This window comes from Bufo bufo, chromosome 11 (assembly GCF_905171765.1).
Source record: "Bufo bufo chromosome 11, aBufBuf1.1, whole genome shotgun sequence".
In the NCBI taxonomy this organism is placed as follows: Eukaryota; Metazoa; Chordata; class Amphibia; order Anura; family Bufonidae; genus Bufo; species Bufo bufo.
Window position 1 is genome coordinate 20,699,736 of NC_053399.1, and position 12,214 is coordinate 20,711,949.

Below are 12,214 nucleotides of genomic sequence, written 5' to 3' on the forward strand. Positions count from 1 at the left end.
AAAGTGTTACATAGTTTTACTTCTGTATCGTTAGATACAGTTCCTTATCTCCTCCTGTAGAAATAATCTTTCTGGCCCAGGATTTTTGATATATCATTTTAAATATTTTTTTTTTTTTTTTTAAATTATGGGAAGTATGTAATTTCAGGTTGGTTTGTAATCCAGATTATTTGTGTGCACAGTCATGGTGGGTGATTAATAATTAATTCCAGCAATCGTAATAACCCTCTCAAATAATATACTTTATTAATACTACTAAACATATGACGTACAAAACACATCTACTAAAGTAGAACTACCAATGGCTATGCTAATTACTGATGCATAGGGAAGCTGTCCCTATAGTCACGCCCTAACCTCGAGCTCAGCCCAGGGACGGCCCCTGAAGGTGGGGACTCCCTGTCCTCGAACCTGGACTACAGAATTCCCTAATAAAGCCCTAAGAAAATTAATAAAAGGGTAGAGCACTCGCCTAATGGTAGATTACAAGATACATACATAACATTACACACATGTAGCCCTATACACATGGGCTGGATGAGTGGACTTTGTATACAGCCCTATTGATACAGCCACTGATCAATGGTACAAAGTCCATCAGAGTATAAAACACACCCTAAACCTATAAAATAAGGACACAGAAACCCCCCTAAACATTAATAGGATCTGGGACATGTGAAGGGTGACTGATAAAAGATGGTATTAATTTCTGCTTCAAGATTGAAAACCTGCACTCTCAAATTGAGAAGGAAAAACAGAGCAGCGCCGACTTGGAGAGTCTTGGGGAAGATTTACTGAAGGAAAAGGAAAAGCTCTCTCGAATTCTGGACAATGTTAAATCTGAGAAGGAAAAGCAGGTCAGTAATCTAATTTTCTGTAACCCGTTAAAAGGTATGTCTGAGATTTCAAAATTGATGACCTATCCTGAGGATAGGTCATCAAAATCAGATCAATGGGGATCCGGCACCGCCATTGATCAGCTGTTTGAAGTGGCCATGGATATCTGGTGAGAGCCGCGGCCTCTTCCTAGGCCAGTGACATCACGTTCATCGGTCACATGGCCTAGGCGCAGCCCGGTCCCATTCATGTGAACGGGGCTGAGCTGTAATACCAAGCCCAGCCACTGTCTAATGCTTGATAAGCTGGAGTACTGCCGCCTCCAAAAAACAGCTGATCAGTAGGGGTTCCAGGTGTCAGACCCCCGCCGATCAGATATTGTAGACCTATCCTGAGTAGGTCATCAATATCCGAATTTTAGAGAACCCCCTTTAATATTATAAGTCGAGAAATTTACTTAAAATTCTTTTTTTTTCTGCAGATTAAGGAGCTTGAACAAGAAAATAAACACTTGTCTCAGGCAATGGCGGCTTTAAGACAAAGGGCCCAAGAAAGTACCGACTTAAGAGTCAAAGATGTTGAGATGGAAAATAAGATGCTCCATGAGACAATCACGGACACCAGCAGTAAGCTGAATGAGATGGAGCATGAGAAGAAGCAGCTGCAAAAGGCGTACAATCAGGTGAAGGACAAGGTGGAAAAAGTGGAGGAGATGGAGAAGGAGGTCCGACGGCTGGAGAAGCAGAATGAAATGTTGACCAAGAAGATGTCCTCCGTGAAAATCATAGAAGAGAAGGTGGAGATTCTGGAGAAAGAGAATGGAAAGTTGGAAAGTGAGAACAGAATATTTAAGAAGTCTCTAGACACGCTGCAGAATCTCTCTATCCGTCTGGAGGTTTTGGAGAACGAGAACAAGCAGCTGGACGAGGAGAACGTGGAGCTCAGGAGAGCGGTGGAAACCATGAGGTTCTCCTGTGCCAAGATCACCCAAATTGAGAGAGAGAACAATGATCTCCAGAAGGAGAAGGAAGATCTGCAGAAGAACGTAGAGATGCTGAAGGCACTGGGGAAAAAGTCAGAGCGTCTAGAAGTGAGCTACCAAGGCCTAAGTGAGGAAAACTGGAAGCTCCAGCAAATGGTTAAGGCTGGAAATAAGAAGGTGACTGAGCTTGAAGCGGAGCTCAAGGACATTGAGAAGGAAAACAAAGAACTGCAAAAAACATTGGAGGAGATGAAGATATCCAGCAAGAGGTTGGAAAGATTGGAACAAGAGAAGATCATCATGGATCAGGAGATGATGCAGCTGGAGAAAGACAAGAAGATGTTAGAGAAGGAATCAAAGAGGTTTTGGCAGCAGGTGGAGTTGAAAGACGCCATATTGGATGACAATACTGTCAAGCTGGCCGACTTGGAGAAGGAGAACAAAACACTAGAGAAGGAAGTTTCAAAGCTAAGGGAGTTGTCTTCTAGGACCCGAGAACTAGAGAAGGAGAACAAAGACTTGGTGCAACAACTGACTGTGGATAAGAGGACACTGGCGACACTAAGAGAGGTGAGGCATTTAGCATATTTTACAAATACTAGTTATGGCCTTAATTGGGTCCGCCAGTTCAGAAAACCATGTTCATACATCCTATTAGGAATTGTGAGTTAATAATGAGGGAAAGGTCTTCTGTTCAGAATCCTCATGTCCTGTCCAGAGTGGAGAGCAGTTACAAAGATCATATCTTGCATTGGAGGACCCGTCCTGTCCTGTAGTGCAGGGGGGCACTTTGATCAGTTTATGGTCAAGTGACTATTTCTAAAAAGTATCAATTGTGCAAAGCGGAGAACCCCTTTAAGGTATGCTTAAACATGGCAGAACTCTAAATTTCTCGTTCGTATCATTGGGGGACACAGAAGACCATGGTTATAGCTGCTGCTTTAGCTCCTTCTCTCAGCTATACCCCTCCTGCAGAGTTTTAGCTTAGTGTCCGTAGGAGTCAGACATGTTTTCCTGCAGGTCTGCCAAAAATTTTTATTTTTTATTTTTCCGATTGGTCTACATACGGCCTCCAACCACCTGTTTTTCCCACACTTGAGGGGGGAGACCAGTGGGATCTCAAGCCTGCTGCTCGTTCCCCACCTCTGGAAGACAAGGAGGAACAGTGGATCTCAAATCCTCTGTTACCCGCCAGCTACAGTGTCACCTTGCTGCTACTTCCAGAAGTCCCCCCCAAGGGGCAGCACACTGAGGAAGGTGACACTGCTGGAATCAGGGTGGGCAGAAACAGTCTAGGTAAGTATTACTTACCTTTCCCTGCTGGCCCCCGCCACCATCCCCCCCCCCCCTCCCCAGGGGTTAACCTTCCTCCCCTCCTCCCTGTACTGGGTTCTAGGGTTTAACCTTCTGCTGGGTCCCCTTCTCCTGTGTTCTCTAAAGTGAACACCGTAAAATGTTTTTTTCCCTCAAAACCTTGGCCTCTCACTGGCCCTCGGTCCGGCTCTGGTCTCCAGCACCCTCACCTTCCTCCAGGCCCGGCGGATTCTCCAGCGCTCGCAGGCCTCCTTTCTCCAGGCTGCTTTCTCTCACAGTGCATCGGTACGCCTGTTCCCGGCCTCCTCTGTTCGGGGGGCAAGATCCCCCCCTGACACTCCCGCTTCCTCCATGCGCTGCTCTCCCAGCCGGAAGTTCTTCCGGTCGGTCCCGGCTCTGCAGCCTACTATGCCCTCGTTCTCCCAGAGTGTTTGGGGGTTGGGGACTGTACTCTCAGAGCGCAAAACTTTTGCACCCATATTTACGGCTGCATGCAATTCCCACAGCTATTATTATTAACCCTTGGAGCTCCGCTCCTATTTTGGGCTTAGTTCCCATCGCCCTATAGCAGTGTCCTCTCTACAGCTACAGCGGAGCCAGTGGCGCAGTGGATAGGCGGCGTGCTTGCCCTATCGCTAGCTACTTGCGATACTGTACATCCTGTAGCATTACCCCCCCTTCCATAGGTGGAGTACTTGCACTATCACTGGATAATGTACGGCCTGTAGCATTACCCTCCTTTCATAGGCGGAGTAATTTCACTTCCACTGGATACTGGACAGCTTGTAGTATTACCCTCCTTTCTTGGACGGAGTACTTGTACTACCTCTGGATACTGTGCAGCCTGTAGCATTACCCTCCTTTCTTAGGCAGAGTATTTGCACTACCACTGGATCCTATTCATTCTGTATCATTGCTCTTTTTTCATAGGTAGGGTATTCGCACATGGGACCCTATACATCCGGTAGCAAGGCCTCTTTCCATAGGCGGAGTATTTCCTTCACCACTGGATACTGTACAGCCTGTCACATTACTGTCCTTTTATAGGCGGAATACTAGCAATACCACTGGATACTGTATGTCCTGTACCATTACCCTCCTTCCATAGGCGGAGTATTGGCACTACCACTGGATCATATAATCCCGGTAGCATTGCCCTCCTTCCATAGAGGGTGTATTTACACTTCCACTGGGTACTGTACATTCTGTGACATTATCCTCATTCCACAAGGCGAGTAGTTGCACTTCCCCAGATACTGTTTCTGCTTGCTTGGCCAGTTTCCATAGCCGTTGGGTTCTTGTAGGACCCTTTTCTGCTGTGGAGTATCTGCGTGGGTAGTATGGTTCTGTTACCGTTTTTTTTTTCTGGGACTTTGTGGTAGTTCGAGGTCCGCACTCCCTTCCTGGCACAGTATTTATCCCATATCTGGTTCCAGTCTGGCAGTTTCGTAAATTTCCTCTCATAGCCGTCTTCTCTTCTTCTTTAGGCAGAGTTGGTCCGTAGTGGCGCTCTATAGTGTCTGATGGGTTTACGCAACTTTTATGTTTTCAGACATGTACGTTGCTTCTACCTGTTCACTTGGCCTCGGTACTTTTTCTTTAGCTTTCGGTTAGGTCAGGCAGCCTTCCATAGGTATCGGACAGCTTCTCTCTTCTCTTGTTATGGAGCTTAAGGTCCTCCTCTCCCTGTCTCTGCTTACCACATTGTCATTCTCCTTGAGGAACATTCTTATGAGACAAACCCCTTGGCCGTAGATCTAATCTTTTATCCTGTTTTCCTACCAGGTTACTCCCCAATTTTTTTGCGTTTTTTTGGGTCGGTGTCACTGCCTTGTTCCCATTGTGTCTCTTCTCTCCCTCTATATTCTTTTCTCATGGGCCATGGTCATGCCTGACATCCAGGTTCTCTGGCCCTGATTTGTTAATGGTTCTGCTGGAGTGCTCTTCTCCTTTGACAGTCTGGTATGGAGTTGGGGGTTGTCACCTCTACTTCTTCCTCCATGGGGGGCAAGATTTTTCACTTCCGCAGTCCTCTGGCCTTTGGTATCCAGACACCATTTTCAGTTCATTTTCTTCTCAGACCATGTTGTGACTGTTGATCACTCTAGCGGTGGTCTTTTCCTTGGGTGCTGGTCCTTGGGTATCACCTTCCTTAGAAGTCTTCTGGGCCCAGGCTATGTTTTCTCTCTCCGGTATATTCCGTAGTTGCTCCGTTTGCTCTGGCGCCTGACTTGTTTTCATTCTTGTCCATCTTGAGGATATTCGGTGTGCTCTCCACTTCTTCTGAAGTCTCCTAAGCCGTGGCTTATGTCCCCGGGGCTGTTCTTCTTCTGCCCAGACGGGGCATCTGGGTATTCAGACGCTCTCTGACTGGCCTTCCTGGGAATGGCTCTTCCTGTCCTTTTTCAGGAGTCCGGGTGTGTCCTCCCCCCGCAATTCTGTGCAGGGCCTTATGACAGGCCTTGGATTTATTCTGGTCTTGTTCCCTCTCCATGGTACTGCTCTTTAACGTCCTATGGTCTTCTGTGTCCCTCAATAATACGAGCGAGAAAGTAGGATTTTTGTCTTACCTGTAAAATCCTTTTCTCGCTGAGTTCATTGGGGGACACAGCTCCAACCCCGTAAGTACATTGATGGGTCCCTCAGGTTCTTAATTCTGACCCATCTTCGCCTTTCGTACTTTTTATTGGCTTCTCCTGGCTGCTCCTACTGCTTTCGTACAAACTGATTAGCTCAGTGTCTGCAGGAGGGGTATATCTGAGAGGAGGAGCTGACACTTTTTTGCTTAGTGTCGCCTACTAGTGGCAGCAGCAGCTATACCCATGGTCTTCTGTGTCCCCCAATGAACTCAGTGAGAAAAGGATTTTACAGGTAAGACAAAAATCCTACTTTTCTATACATTTGAATGGGGTGGGGTTCTAGAGATTCACTGCCCCCAGATTACTCCTATATCCATCTATACAGGATCTGGTATTAGAAAAGTTGAAAACCCAACAAACGTCGAGCGATTTGGACAAATTGAGCTTGGAGCTGGAGAAGATCGGATTAAATAAAGAGTTAATGCTGCAGGATGAGAACAGTAATGCCGAAAAGTAAGTGACTCCTGTATGACTCCGCCACAGGTCAGATTTGGCACTGGTGGCATATTTTTGGCGCCTACAGAGGGTGTGACCTGAGAGAGAGGAGGAAACATGACATCATATGTGACTGATATCAGCCGCTCCTCTTATAACGCTCCAGTACTGATATAACCTCCAGAGACATTACATCATATGTGACTGATATCAGCCGCTCCTCTTATAACGCTCCAGCACTGATATAACCTCCAGAGACATTACATCATATGTGACTGATATCAGCCGCTCCTCTTATAACGTTCCAGTACTGATATAACCTCCAGAGACATTACATCCTATGTGACTGATATCAGCCGCTCCTCTTATAACGCTCCAGCACTAATATAACCTCCAGAGACATTACATCCTATGTGACTGATATCGGCCGCTCCTCTTATAACGCTCCAGTACTGATATAACCTCCAGAGACATTACATCACATGTGACTGATATCAGCCGCTTCTCTTATAACGCTCCAGCACTGATATAACCTCCAGAGACATTACATCATGTGACTGATATCAGCCGCTCCTCTTATAACGCTCCAGTACTGATATAACCTCCAGAGACATTACATCATATGTGACTGATATCAGCCTCTCCTCTTATAACGTTCCAGCACTGATATAACCTCCAGAGACATTACATCATATGTGACTGATATCAGCCTCTCCTCTTATAACGCTCCAGCACTGATATAACCTCCAGAGACATTACATCATGTGACTGATATCCGCCGCTCCTCTTATAACGCTCCAGCACTGATATAACCTCCAGAGACATTACATCATATGTGACTGATATCAGCCGCTCCTCTTATAACGCTCCAGCACTGATATAACCTCCAGAGACATTACATCATATGTGACTGATATCAGCCGCTCCTCTTATAACGCTCCAGCACTGATATAACCTCCAGAGACATTACATCATATGTGACTGATATCAGCCGCTCCTCTTATAACGCTCCAGCACTGATATAACCTCCAGAGACATTACATCCTATGTGACTGATATCAGCCGCTCCTCTTATAACGCTCCAGTGCTGATATAACCTCCAGAGACATTACATCATATGTGACTGATATCAGCCGCTCCTCTTATAACGCTCCAGCACTGATATAACCTCCAGAGACATTACATCCTATGTGACTGATATCAGCCGCTCCTCTTATAACGCTCCAGCGCTGATATAACCTCCAGAGACATTACATCATATGTGACCGATATCAGCCACTCCTCTTATAACGCTCCAGTACTGATATAACCTCCAGAGACATTACATCCTATGTGACTGATATCACCTGCTCTTCTTATAACGTTCCAGTACTGATATAACCTCCAGAGACATTTACATACAATATCATGAATACATTTCCTATAAATGATCAGTTTGTCTCTCTCCATTGTTTTCTACAGGAAATACAGGGTTCTGGAAAATAAGATTGAATCAACACTAAAGACAACTTTGGCTGTAAAAGAAAGTAAAATTCAGACGCTTGAGGGTCAGGTGGATGAGGTTCGGAACCTTAATCAGCAACTTCAGAATGAGCTGAATGTGGTAAGAAGCTTAAGATTAAACATTTTATGTCTTTTGCCATAATTATGACATTTTGACTGTAAGCAGTATACAAACATTCAAATTGGGATGCCATGCTGAGGCTATAGACCTGAAAGGGAAAGTCACATGGGTTGGAGCAGCTATTCATTGACAGCAAGGAGATGTCATTAACATAGTAAGCCGATGGAATACAAAGTATATTGGAAAGTTGCGTAACTTCTTTATGTGAAACATAAACGCTGCAGATGAAAGTGCAATCAGCCATTAATATCCTGCTGCAGTCTGTACAGGAAATATAATCAGCACCAGGAAGGGAACGTCTATCGCCATCAGCAGAGCGTGAGAAAGCGCCACACTCTCTACAGCAGAAGACCAAAGTCAGATTGTAGATTTAGATTGTCAGCTCTTGGGGGGAGGGGGGGGGGGGCAGGCATGAATAACAATTTGCAGTGTGACCCTTCTGTCGTAAGCAATAGTCTTGCACTTTGCTGCTATGGCCGTTACATTTTGGTTTGTCCATCGTTTCAGCTAAAACAAAACCTTGAGACACAAAACGAGAACGCAGTCCAGAATTCTCGCAGTAGAAATGGGCGTACCATTCACAACACGGAGACCCTGGAGAACGGGCAGCCAGAGAGCACCCGAGAGCTGTGGAAGGTGAAGGACCGAGTCATCGAGCTGGAGCGGGATGTAAGTTCTGGATACTGTGCCTGGTCCTGTCCATCAAAGCGGAGAGGGCGCAGCAGTTGCAGAGAGAGCTGAGCCTCTAGGTGTAATGGTAACGCCCCCGTTGCTCCTAGAGGCTCATTTGCATATAATAAAACATCATTTTTCTCAGTAATGCGGGCACATATGAACATGGGACCAACACAGATGCCTTCAGCTGCCAAGCACACAATGTAACAGGTGCAAATCTGCTGACAGATGGGCTTTAAAGGCATGTTCACACAGCCAAAAATATGTCAGAAGAATCCAATGTATGTATTCACCATGGAATCCAGGGCTGACTCTTGGATCGGTCATGGATTTGCAGTTTGTTAACAAGGGCAATCTGCGTGGGGCTATCCGGCTGCGTTGTTTGCATGGATTTCGCATCAAGAAGTGCCTTGTCACTTCTTGACACAGATTTCAGGCACTGGCGTGAAGGACAACATGGATTCCTGACGCGATTTACAAGCAGATTTCAGTGTGGAATACATGCTGAAATCCGCATGAAGTTTAGGTCATGTAAACACTCCCTAAGGTTTCCGGTGAAAACATCCACTGCAGAAAACAAAGGCCGACCCTCGGTTTTTTTCCCCGGGATTTGGCATGCCACTTGTCCGCCTGTGGCTTTAGCCCTATTCAATGTGCAGACACCGTCCATGGTTTCCAAGCTGCACAGCACTGTGGATTTCCGTGCGCTTTTTGGTGCAGAAATTGACTCCATACCTCCTGCGAATAAAGCTAAAGGGCACGTCTGTGGTTAACAAAAAAAAAAATTATTACAGATTTGCTGTGGATTTTGAGAATGAAAGTTTGTTAAAATCTGGTCCACTTTGACACTACCGCAATATTCTGCGGATTTTCCTGCCTGCAAATCCAGACGAAAAATCTGCTGCGTATCCTGCTATGTGTGACCTAATCGATTATCCACCAGTTTCTCACTTGATATTTTTCCCCTTTTTCTTACCTAGAACGCTGCGTTACAGGCAGAGAAGAAGCTGATGAAAGAGCAACTGCGGCATCTGGAGACCCAGAACCATTCCCTAAATAATCAGTGGGCGGCGCTGCAGAAACAAATCACTTTCCTGCAAGAAAACAACACGACTCTGCAGACGCAGACTGCAAATCTGCAGGTGAGCTGCTCAACCTTACACAAGAAGGACATGGGGTCAGCAACCTCCAGCGCTCCAGCTGTAGTTAAACTACGACTCCCAGCATGCTGAAGTCACTTCAATGGGAGTTTTGAGAACAGCCGAGCAAGTGTGCATACTGGTAATTGTAGTCTCACAACAGCTGGAGTGCTGAAGGTTGCTGTACCCTGGTATAGATGGAAATGCAGATTTTCAGCTTAGTTTCAATAAATGCAGGTGTTTAAACAAAATAAGAGACCGGGCCTATTTCCATTTTGACATTTTGGATTTTTCCTCCCCACGTTCCATTAGCCATAACTTTTTTTTTAATTTTTCCGCTCATGTCTTGTATTAGAAAAAAATTCTTTGTGTGGCAAAACTGAAAAAAAAAACAGAATTCCGCCAAGGTTTTTGGGGCTTTCACATCACAGGGTTCTCTGTGCACTAAAAATGACCTGACATCCTTATTCTGTGTCTCAATACGAATGCGCCGATACCAAACTTAAATAGTTTTTTATTTTGTTTTGCTACTTTTCAAAAAAGAAAAACCATTGGAAAAATCTAAATTTTCTTTGCACCGCTATATTCTGACAACCATAACTTTTAAATATTTTGGTCTACAGAGGTGTATGAGGGCTTGTTTTTTGCGTAACAAACTGTAGATTAATTGGTACCATTTTTGTAGTATGTAAGAGTTTTTGATCACCGTTGTTCAATTTTTTTGGGCGGACAAGATGACCAAAAAATGTCAAGTTTTGTTCGTTTTTTTTTTTTTCGTTACGGCGTTCAAGGCACAGGAATTTTTTTATATTCTATAATCGTTTAGACATTTTTGGATGAGGCGATACCCAATATGTTATATATTGGTGTTTTTTTTTTCTTTTTTTTAATTTCACTTTTTTAGGGGCCTAGTACATAAGATCTTTTGATCCCCTCTCCTGTTCACCCTTATAGAGATCTATTAGGGTGAATAGGGTTTTTGCACTCTCCTCTCTGAGATGTGCCTCAGTATGGAGAATGCCATGGCAGGCCTGGATGGCTTCAGCAGCGTCTAGGCTGCCATGGCAACCGATCGGAGCTCCGCCATTTCACTGCTGGGGCTCCAATCAGAAGGAAGAGGTAGCCGCACCCCTCTGCCTTCACTCACAGGTGCTGTAATCAGTGTTGATCGCAGCACCTGAGGGGTTAAATGACAGGGGCGATCCTGGCCCGCTCCATACACGCGCAGACGCATAACGCCGTTATGGGTTAAAGAAAATGGGCATTCTACTAAAACAGCACCACACTTGTTCCCTGTTTGGGTATAGAAGTGCAGCTCATATTCACTTTAGCGGAGCTGAGCTGCACCACCCATGGTCAGGAAGGAAATGGGCATTTTTTCCCAAACCCTGGACAATCCCTTTAAGGAACTGCATATCGTAGAGATCATACTTGACTGGGTAAAGGTTTGTGTGCAGGGTTAAAACCTGTTCACATTCATCTTTTGGTTTCAGGTCGAGAGCTCAGCGGCTGCTTCCCAAAGTGTTTCCTTAAAATCCCAGATCTCCCAGCTGCAGAACCAGCTGTCCACCCTAGAGGGCGAGAATGAGAAGGTGGTGCGCCAGAGGGAGGGGGCCAAGGCCAGCCATGATGCGCTGCTCCGAGACCACGATCACCTGGTGTCCCTGTACGAACGCCAGTCTGCGGAGTACGAGGGGCTCATCGGTCAGCACAGCTGCCTGAAGACACAGCACAAGAGCCTGGAGCAGACGTACCGCAGCCTGGAGGACAGGTGAGGAGATAGGCAGCTGGGTGATGAGCGCAGCAGGAAAGATTTAACTAGGAAATTCTGACCTGTCAAAGGCTATGGACACCTTGCATTTTACTCATACTGGGCTAAAAATGATTTCAATTGGTCTTTATAAAAAAAAAAAGTTCAGCTGTTTAGGATATACAGGGGTTAAAATGCAGACTATTTGCAAGCCTTCACTTTCTGTTTTCCTTGAAACCTGTCATCTAATGGCTCGTGTGTAACTCTTATCTCTGATCTCCTGACCTCATAAACGGTTTGATTAAAAATTGAGCTGTAATGAGTGTTTATGAGGTCAGGAGATCAGAGCTCTACATGAGCCATCAGATGACTGGATTCAAGGAAAACAGAAAGTGACAGGTTGCAAATAGTCTGATTTAAATTTTTTTAACCCCTGTATCCCTTAAACAGCTGAACATTTTTGAAGATCAATTGAAAGGGAAAAAAAAGATACAATCATAAAAAAATTTCCCCATAGGCAAATCTGAGTATCTAAGACAGGAATCGGGAACCTCCGGCACTCCAGCTGTTGTAAAACTACAACTCCCAGCATGCATGCCTTTTGCTGTTGTTCTAGGAACTCTCATAGAAATGTATGGCGCATGCTGGGAGTTGTAGTTTCACAACCGCTGGAGTGCTAGAGGTTGCTGACCCATGTCCTACTGGAATCTCTGTCCCCTTTCAATAAGCTTTAATTCCTCCCTATTTCAAAATCTCTGCTTGCTGTCACTAAACAGAAACCTTCTTCGCACCCACTGGCTGAAAACTCACCCTGACTTT

The 12,214-nt window shown here is 45.3% G+C and overlaps 1 protein-coding gene across 5 annotated transcripts in view; it reads left to right on the top strand.

The window, feature by feature from the left end:
- CCDC88C (coiled-coil domain containing 88C) overlaps window positions 1-12,214 on the top strand; it is a 139,924-nt gene that overhangs the window by 36,820 nt on the left and 90,890 nt on the right. For all 5 annotated transcript variants that reach the window (XR_005774852.1, XR_005774853.1, XM_040412102.1 and 2 more), the window contains exons 14-20: window positions 720-857; window positions 1,319-2,389; window positions 6,098-6,225; window positions 7,669-7,810; window positions 8,339-8,500; window positions 9,487-9,648; window positions 11,139-11,416. Coding sequence is in view for 3 of the 5 variants with exons in the window: in XM_040412102.1 (XP_040268036.1) it covers window positions 720-857; window positions 1,319-2,389; window positions 6,098-6,225; window positions 7,669-7,810; window positions 8,339-8,500; window positions 9,487-9,648; window positions 11,139-11,416 (2,081 nt within the window). In the remaining 2 variants the exon portion in view is untranslated. The remainder of the gene's footprint in view (window positions 1-719; window positions 858-1,318; window positions 2,390-6,097; window positions 6,226-7,668; window positions 7,811-8,338; window positions 8,501-9,486; window positions 9,649-11,138; window positions 11,417-12,214) is intronic.